The 9,908-nt window shown below is 34.7% G+C and overlaps 1 protein-coding gene across 1 annotated transcript; it reads left to right on the forward strand.

Annotated features, from left to right (window-relative positions):
- The first annotated feature begins 589 nt into the window (after positions 1-589).
- LOC126782897 (protein NRT1/ PTR FAMILY 4.4) lies at positions 590-4,621 on the forward strand. Its single transcript, XM_050508249.1, has 5 exons — positions 590-847; positions 1,109-1,326; positions 1,834-2,271; positions 3,007-3,152; positions 3,531-4,621. The coding sequence occupies exons 1-5, from the start codon at positions 730-732 to the stop codon at positions 4,396-4,398; spliced, it is 1,788 nt and encodes a 595-aa protein (XP_050364206.1). The 5' UTR covers positions 590-729; the 3' UTR covers positions 4,399-4,621.
- The last annotated feature ends 5,287 nt before the right edge of the window (positions 4,622-9,908 follow it).

Raw genomic sequence — 9,908 nt, forward strand, 5'->3', positions numbered from 1 at the left:
TGAGGTCACACAACATAAGGTATTCTTTGGGGAATTGGGGTGATGTAGAATGTGTAACGATTTCTCAAATCATATGCGTGATTTATATAGACATCTGAACGAAAATGAATTGACAGTGATTAAATAAACAATCCTGATATGCATATAGGCAATATTTTGCAAATGTGAAATTTTCTTCGCATTCCATCTCAAAGCATATTTAACAGTGATGCAAGTAATGGTGCACTAGCTGTCTAAAGTCAATGGCCTACCGAAGAAATGGTATATCAACTTGAATGGAAGGACTAAGATCATGAATTCATGATTCACGAGTGGTGAAAAGTACGGCCCACCGTACCCGGAGCGGCGGAGCCACAAATCCATGGTGGAAGTTTTGCCGCTTTAGGGGCTGACTTTGCCTTAGCTCAGATTAGTTTTGAGCACAATCTATATGCATGGGCCATGCCACTAGCTACTCACCACTGCTGAGTCAACTTGACGAGGATTATGACAAAACTCCAAAAGATCGGCCCCGAGGATTTTACCTGGTGGACATTATATATATGGAGGCAATCCTCTCTTGTTGAACTGTCTCAAAGAAAATCACAAAACAAGTTTGTTTAAAGGAAGTGAGGGTCGGTCTTTGAATTCACAGATCGATTAAAGATAAATAGTTTTATAGCTGCTGTCAAGTGTAAGAGAGTTAACTGTGTAGAGATATATAAGAGTCTGGAACTGAGAGGAGATTCCATGTCCATCTCTGAGGCTGCAGATGCGGTAGAGGATATCTCTGTTGATTGTAGAGGCAGATCCTGCAGCAGTAAGCCAGTCAAACATGGTGGAATGAAGGCTGCTGTTTTTGTCCTAGGTCACTCCCTCTCTCCCTGTGTTTATTTTATGTCTTTCTCCATGCATTTTCATATTCCTGTACATATTGTAAGCGCCCTTATATTTCTGATGTAGTCTTCATTATTTTTACTATATATCAACTACAAGAATCTCTTATATATGTAGTGTATCATGAACTTACAAAGTCAACACAGGATGTCTGCTGACAAAGTGGTGACCGGATCGGTGATCGTATTTAACGTACTCATGTTAATTAATGTTAATGATGGATGACATACAGGTCTCCAAGGTTTTGAGATGATGGCAATAGCAGCTGTTGGGAACAATCTCATCACCTATGTACTAAATGAGATGCACTTTCCACTGTCTAAGTCTGCAAATATAGTGACCAACTTTATAGGGACAGTCTTCCTCCTCTCCCTCTTTGGTGGGTTCCTATCTGATTCTTATCTTGGGAGCTTCTGGACAATGTTAATCTTTGGGTTTGTGGAGCTTTCTGTAAGTCTTTTCACATACATGCATGAATATAATGCATATTTGTTCCGGGCCTTTTCATTTCATTTCTTTTCTTCTTCTATTGCCCTCATCATGATTTACAATTTTTAGGCACTATCATGCAATTTGCATATTCTAGATTCTTGTCTCTCCTGAAATCTAAGTCTATCTTATTAAACTCTCAAGCCTGGTGTTATTATTAAACCAAATCCATAAAGACTTAAAAGTAGTTGATCCTTATCATTTCATACCTAAACTCTCTATACACAATTCAACAAAAACATATATATCGATCGATTTGAGTGTTAGCATTGTTTCTAGTTTAATTTCCCGTACAGTCCATTGTGTTGCATGGCCTTAACTAATTTATGAATCAATATCTAGTATCGATCATTTCCTGAAATTGGTTTAACTTCAACATATTGATCAGAAGCAGATATCACTATTTACTTTCTTGTTGCATGCCTAACACGGGATCCTTTTAAAGAATTTGGTTGAAATTTGTTGAAGGGTTTTATACTGCTCTCAGTTCAAGCTCATCTCCCCCAACTAAGGCCTCCCTCCTGTAAGATTATGTCGTCTGAGTACTGTCAAGAGGCAAATGGATACAAGGCTGTCATATTCTTTGCTGCAATTTACTTGGTGGCCTTAGGAAGTGGTTGTCTAAAACCAAACATAATCTGTCATGGAGCTGATCAATTCAGGAAGGAGGAATCCAAGCAATCGAAGAAGTTATCGACTTACTTCAATTGTGCATACTTTTCCTTCTGCATGGGAGAACTGATTGCATTAACTGTCCTTGTTTGGGTCCAAACACACTCCGGCATGGATGTTGGATTTGGAGTCTCTGCAGCTGCCATGACAATAGGACTAATTTGCTTGCTCTTTGGAACCTCTCTGTATCGGAACAAACCACCTCGCGGAAGCATTTTCACGCCAATTGCTCAAGTAAGCCTACCCTTTCTACTGACAGCTCTACAGTTTTTCATTTCTTAAATCTGTAAACTTTTACTTTAGGAATTGAGGAGCCTTTTTGCATAAGGTAGTATCTTAATCAATTTTTCATTCGGTACGTTATGCTTATGAACTATTTTCTTTTCTTGCAAGTTATAATCTTATAATTAAGCTATCTAATTTACTAATTTGGTAACGGAATTAAAGGATGTTCTTTTTGTTCTATTAAATCAGTTGAATGAATTGATTTTCAATAACTGTCTTATTTTATATGTTTAATTGTGGCTTTGATGTTCGAGACTTCTTGGTACTTTTGTGTTATATTAATTCTAAATAACATATAGTATTCACTATTCACACTCTTTCTATATTCCAAAAAGATGCTTTCGGTGAATGAAATGAAGTGATTTGTTGCCTAACAACTCTGGCACTTTGATCCATTTTAATTATCGATCAGATAGAGTACTACCGAGTATTTAATTATGACTTTTATTATATTAGTTAACTACATACATATATATTCATCTATCATTTATGTAGACTTATAGGCATTTCCTTCAATATGAACAAAAAAACTATATGTGTGTGTGTTGCATGACTGATGACTCTATCGACGTAAAAGCTACAGAGGAGGCCATTGTCAATATATATATATATATATAATTATATATCTTCTCAACCTTTTCCCTTTCAACTAATTTATTCATATTCTGCTTGATCAATTCACAGGTTTTGGTTGCTGCATTTACGAAGAGAAAGCAAATATGCCCTTCAAATACAGAAATGCTTCATGGAAACCAAAACAATGTGCCAAACCACCTCTTTGTCACAATGTCGCCTAACGTCATCACTCTCCTCCACACCGAAAAGTTCAGGTGAGTGGGCCGGAAAAAGAACTTTCAAGCAAGACCAGACATATATAGCACCATTAAACATTGCTTAATAATTCCGTAAAGCTAATAAAGCAACAGACTTTACTAGTCGGTTTTTTTTTTCTGTGTGATTTATGCCTTGCCCTCTTCATCAAGTAGTCTTGGTAGAGTTTTGTAACTTTTAACTGTATCGGATCAAAACATATATCTTGTTTTGCTAATGTACGTCACTGTCGCCATCTTTATATGATATGAAATATACATCTACTAACTAGAAGACACCTACTACATTATCATGCATCGATCCTCTTCTGCTTGTGCATGTAATTAAAAAAACCTAACACGGTAGCTAATGACTCTAGTAATTGAAACGTATTGCAGATTCCTAGACAAGGCATGCATCAAAATAGAAGATGGAACTGAGAGGACCGAAAGTCCGTGGAGATTATGCACTGTATCTCAGGTGGAGCAAGTCAAAATAATAATCTCAGTTGTGCCCATTTTTGCCTGTACCATCATCTTCAACACAATCTTGGCTCAACTCCAAACATTTTCAGTCCAGCAAGGAAGTACAATGAACGGGAGGATCACAGGAAGGTTCAAAATCCCCCCAGCTTCACTCCAAGCCATCCCTTACATCATGCTCATCTTTCTTGTCCCTCTCTACGAAACTGTCTTTGTACCGACTGCTCGAAAAGTCACCGGAAGGGACTCCGGGATATCTCCTTTACAAAGAGTTGGCACTGGCCTTTTCATTGCCACCTTTTCAATGGTTTCAGCTGCAGTTATTGAGAGAAAGAGAAGAAACTCGGCCTTGCATTTGAACGAAGCTCTTTCGATCCTTTGGATTGCTCCACAGTTTCTCATCTTCGGACTGTCAGAGATGTTCACTGCAGTAGGGCTCATAGAATTCTTCTACAAGCAGTCATTGGAAGGAATGCAGTCATTTTTAACTGCTATGACGTACTGCTCATACTCATTTGGCTTCTATTTGAGCTCACTCCTTGTTTCTCTAGTGAACAAAGTTACCTCAACTTCTTCAAGGGGAGGGTGGCTCAGTGACAATGATCTCAACAACGATAAGCTGGACCGATTCTATTGGCTGCTGGCTGCTCTCAGCCTCATCAACTTCTTCAATTATCTCTTCTGGTCAAATTGGTATTGTTACAACCCCTCTTTATCGCCCACTAATACTAAATCACCCCTAGAAGATAAAAAAGACTTGGAAAGCAGCAGCAACGTCAATTGATCTTCAAACTAGGCATATATACTGAAGCTTCTCATAATATTATTATGACTTTTATTAGCTGCCTAGCTAATATTAAGATTAATTAACTTTTAATACGTAGTTTTCTCTTCTTGTATATGTATAAAATTAATTAAAACGCAAACCCCCGGGCCTGATGCAACTAGATAGATGCACTACTACTTAATCTCTTTAGTGCTACATTTATATATATTATTATCTGTCAGATGGACTCACCCTCACTCACTTAGCTAGTCTTTGAGTCTGTTCCAAGGATGTATTAGTTAGCTTGCTTGATAGGAAGTTAGGTCTAGAAGTGTTAATTAACCCATAAACCAGAAGATTCAAAGAACCCTAGCCTAGTCTTCGATCTTTTACTATTCTCCACCTTAATTTGTTCTTCAGGATAATGCGTCTTTCTGTTGATCATGTGGAAGGAGCTAGCTAGCGTTCTAAAATTTCTTTTGGTGAGTGGTGGCATGGTGGGGTTTTTTTTTGCTTTATGCGCGCTTTGGGTGGTAGTTGAACAAAGATTCTAATTTACAAAAGCAAAGCTAAAAATCTGGCCATGGTGGTGTGTGTTATATATATACAAGTCTTTAATTAGAGTAATAAGTAATAACAGTCAAAGTTAATCTGAGCTTTTAATTTGAAATGAAAAGCAACCTCGGCCTGTTATGGTGTATGTTCTTGTAGTGATATAAAGTCAATCTCTTTTGATAAAATCACTCACCTTCAGCTGCTGGCTATAGCAGGAAACATGTCTCATACATGTTTTTTTGTGTGAGGCTTTGAGCACTATAGGCCCCGGCCCCTGTCTCTGGCTAATGCCCATTCTGCGTCATTATTTTCCACGCCACTACGTGCTACTGGGTTTCAAAGTGTGGTGATCATTTCAATTTTAGTTTTAACTTTTTATTTGCCAAAAGACTCCGAATATATATGCATGGCCGACCCCATATATATCACTCTTTAATATATTAGTCTTTACCAACAGATGGGTCTTCCGACCACAATAGGCCGTTCATGAACGACCACAATTATTACGGTCATCTGAATTCCGGCAAAATGACATATCTGCTAAAAATGGGCCGTTCTTGAACAATCCGGCTCTATGGTGATCTACATTGCGTTTTGACAATATTAATTGTTCATGAACGGTTAGTCATAACGTGCTTGGCTACTTCAATTTGTAACGCCGAAACATATAGGTCGTTAATGAACGACCGAGTTCGGTTGTATGAAATTGTACAAGACGCCGTACTCATGCTCAAATTCTTTGAGACGTAGTGTTGTCGTTCCATTAATAGACAACAAACATGATTGCTCACAAATAGCCGTGTTGTTACCATCAGAGGTTACTACTACCATGTTCACAAGGAAGAAGCACAAAGCCTCTCTTATGCCTTCGCGGAACAAAACAAAATTGGGGAGGAAAATGAGAACGTACACAATCCGCAGATCATGAAAACAATTGATTTCCAGAAATGGGCTCAACTAAAAGCAATATAAAAGGGTCTGGACAAGAGCTAAAATGAATATAAAAGCAATTGTCATGATACAAGGAAGATTACATTAACTTTGCTTCATTTGTTGAAGCGGTGGATTGGTAAAAAAAAAAAAAAGACAAATAAATTATGAGGCTTAATTGATTAATTAGCATGAGAGAAATTCAGATTTGCTGGGGGTAGTGCTGTATGCATGAAGATAAGGACATAGCTTGATTATAGAGAAAAAACTCAAAATGATACCTGAAGTATCGTAAAAGGTATTTTTTGAAACCTACGAATTTTTGTTACCCGAAATGGTACATGAACTATTACACCGTTACCCAATATGGTACCTCTGTTAATTTCTCCGTTAAATTGATGATGTGACATATATTTAGAGTTTTTTTTACCAAATATAGTAATACCTCGTTAAATAATACTCGATTAAATAATAACCTCGCTAAAATAAAACTTTTTTCCGGTCTCAACTCGGAGCCAAGGTGGTAAATTAATAATTCACTAAATTTATAAGATAATGGAAGTTCGAGAATTTATTTAGCTAGACCCCATCAAATATATAAATTATTAGTGTCATAATTTATATAATAAATTTTAAATTTATGAGGATTTTATTAAAAAAAATTAATTAATATAATCATCATCAAACAATATAATAGTTTGAACAATGTTATACAAAAAAATAGTATATTTAATAAGGTATACGTAATAAATTAAACAATGTAAGTAAAAACTTTTTTCTTCGACAAAATGAAACAAAATATTTATTATATCTTGATAAATTAATAATTTATAAATAAATTAATATATTATTAATTTATTGATATATTAATATATCGCTAAATTAATAAATTTTATCAATCCCGAGACTATTAATTTATAGAGGTTTTACTGTAAGTAATAGGAAAAACAATAATTTTAAAATTAATTTTGTTATTATTGCTAAACAAATATATATACTAAAACTTGTGTTATGTTTTGTGATACAAGAGTTGATTTTCCTCTTAAAATTACAAATTTCATAAAAAATATTGTAAATAAATTTGCAAATAATATAGGTATGATTTATCAAGTCCAACAAATTTTCAGTCAGTTTGGTGAATTTGTGAGAATTTTGAAGGAAAAGAGATATGAAATTTTAAAAAATTGTGTATAGACCATTTTGTCCTTCTAAATACATGTCACATCATCAATTTAACGGAAAAACTAACAGAAGTACCATATTGGGTAACAAAAATTCGTAGGTACCAAAAAATACCTTTTACAATACTTCAGATATCATTTTGGGTATTTTCCATTTGATTATATTTGTAGTGAACAAAAGCCAGTTCATGAACCAATTGCCGTGAATGAAAGCTAAACAAGCTGTCCAAAAAATTATGAAGCCTCTCTGTCAATACACAAATGAGAATTTCAATTAATCAAGCCTCCGACAGTGAGAAGTACTAGAAGCTGTATGGAGAGTCATGGGCAAGTTCCTTACTTCTCCAATCTGAAATTGATAATTGGGCCTCTTATGAATCAAATGGAACCAATCCCACACTGTCAATCTCCACTAAATGCTGAGGCCTGCTACAAAGCCCGGCAAAGACTCTACTAAATTAGGTGTACAAAGAAATACGTTTAATGGATTCAAATTCTACATATATATGTCGAGATCAAAAATCAGTACAAAACCGAAAACTTAAATCAATGAACTACGGTCGGTTTGATCCCACAAGGTTATGTATGCAATCTAACGACCTACTAGATGCAACTACATATACAAATAAAATCTCTGACTCCACCAGTTAAATTCGCTCATATGTCCAAACAAGATCCATGACCACCTGTCAAATTCAGCATGTCCCAAATGAATCACTGACTCCAGTCATATTCTCACAAACACCAGAAAATCATATTCATTCTCAAGCTACAATTAAATCCAAATCAAATTCATGGGCTTTAAACCCACATCTCAAACACAAAATCCAATCTCTGGTTCACTTACACCAAATTGATCTTAAACACTACTCTCATTCCAAAATCATATCCTTCTAAATTCCAATGTGTCATTCACGCATTGGAACTATTGAACTACGAGTGGTTTGATCCCTCTCCCAGGGTACATTGGCAACCCATTTAAATTTCTAGGTGCAGCCACAAAAACAAATAAACACACATTTCCCCACATTTGGTTTCTTCATAAATGGAATCAAAGGGTATTTTCCTAGAAACAAGGGATTGTAATTAAGAGACATTCTGTCTTGAATGGGTCAAACCCGAAATAATTAAAATTCTATTCACTATATGAATATGAGTGAAATTTTGTTGGGTGACATTTTTGCTCACTACATACAAAATTTTACTCAACAAATGGTGGTGGATCTATTTATTGGTGTGTTGAGATGTTGGTTCGGACGTACATCGATCAAAAGTTTTTACTATTCTTTTGGATCTATTACTTTTGGGCAGCTTGCTCATCTTGAAGATGATTTAATAGAATACATGTTTTACGTACCATCATGTACATATCTCGAAGATATTACATAATTTGGATTTAATAGGTGCAAGTTATGTAAGTTCTGCATATATGACTATCATAGTAACTATGAATATAAACTATAACTTTGACTGTTGCTATGTCAAAAAAAGAAGATCAAATGCATATAACAGATTGCTAACTTGTCTTTGTTGTTTGAATCCATGTCGATCTTCTCCTAGATTCACTTCTTGATACTCTTAGTTTCGCTTGATGGGACAAAATGAATGAGAACGAGTCAGTGCTCTAGAAGGGATCAAATTGGCTTAAAAAGGTTTGTTGTCATGAATAATTGTCTGATAGTTTCATGACGATTACTCAACAACTCCTTCCATCAAAGAATGGCAAATAACTTCCTGTATTAATCCAATTTGTGTCCTAGTGATTTTACTCTTTGAACTTGAATCCAAACAGATACTAACGAACTCTTATTACATAATTGATTATATCAAAATATAAGTGAAGGTAAATATATAACTAATATGAAATTCTAAGCTTGTTTATTGATGTAAAATATAACCTTCGTTCTTTTATGCAGTAGAACTGCATAGGCTATCTTACAATCTCCCACTGAACTAGGATTATATTTTACAATCTATAATCAAGCTTACTTAAGTGCGCGCTTGAATTTCCATACAAGTTTGCATCTGCTCCAAAACCATGTCAATTAAATTTAACTATAATGAACCATAAAAGAACATGATAATTTGATAAAATATCAGTCTCCTATAACCACATTGCAGCAAACTTAACCACATGGATTACCACTAATAAAATATTATTTGACTAAAAATAATCGATTTCAAATAATTGATTCTGATGGCTTAAGATATTGTTGCATACTTTTCATATTATGAAAGTAAGGAACCTAAATGTATACACTGAATTATGCAGCAACTATAAATTAAAAGTTGAAATAAGCTAATGAAAACATGATGAATATTGCAATGAACAACATAGAAAATATTTATACGTATGCTATAATATAAGTTGTCTTACATCAGTTTTGCAATGCTAATCATCAAACTTGCTCAAAACTCCCATATTTTTCACATGATTTGTAAATGCTTCAAGTGGTAATGCCTTTGTTAGTGGATTTGTCAACTGTTCCTTGGTTCCAATCTTGACTACTTCAATTTCATTATCTATTAACCACATGGATTACCACCAATAAAATCTTATTTGACTGAAAATAATCGATTTCAAACAATTAATTCTGATGGCTTAAGATATTGCTGCATACTTTTCATATTATGAAAGTAAGGAACCTAAATGTATACACTAAATTATGCAGCAACTATAAATTAAAAGACTGAAATAAGCTAATGAAAACATGATGAATATTGCAATGAACAACATAGAAAATATTTATGCGTATGCTATAATATAAGTTGTCTTACATCAGTTTTGCAATGCTAATCATCAAACTTGCTCAAAACTCCCATATTTTTCACATGATTTGTAAATGCTTCAAGTGGTAATGC

Source organism: Argentina anserina, chromosome 2, assembly GCF_933775445.1.
Source record: "Argentina anserina chromosome 2, drPotAnse1.1, whole genome shotgun sequence".
Taxonomy (NCBI): Eukaryota; Viridiplantae; Streptophyta; class Magnoliopsida; order Rosales; family Rosaceae; genus Argentina; species Argentina anserina.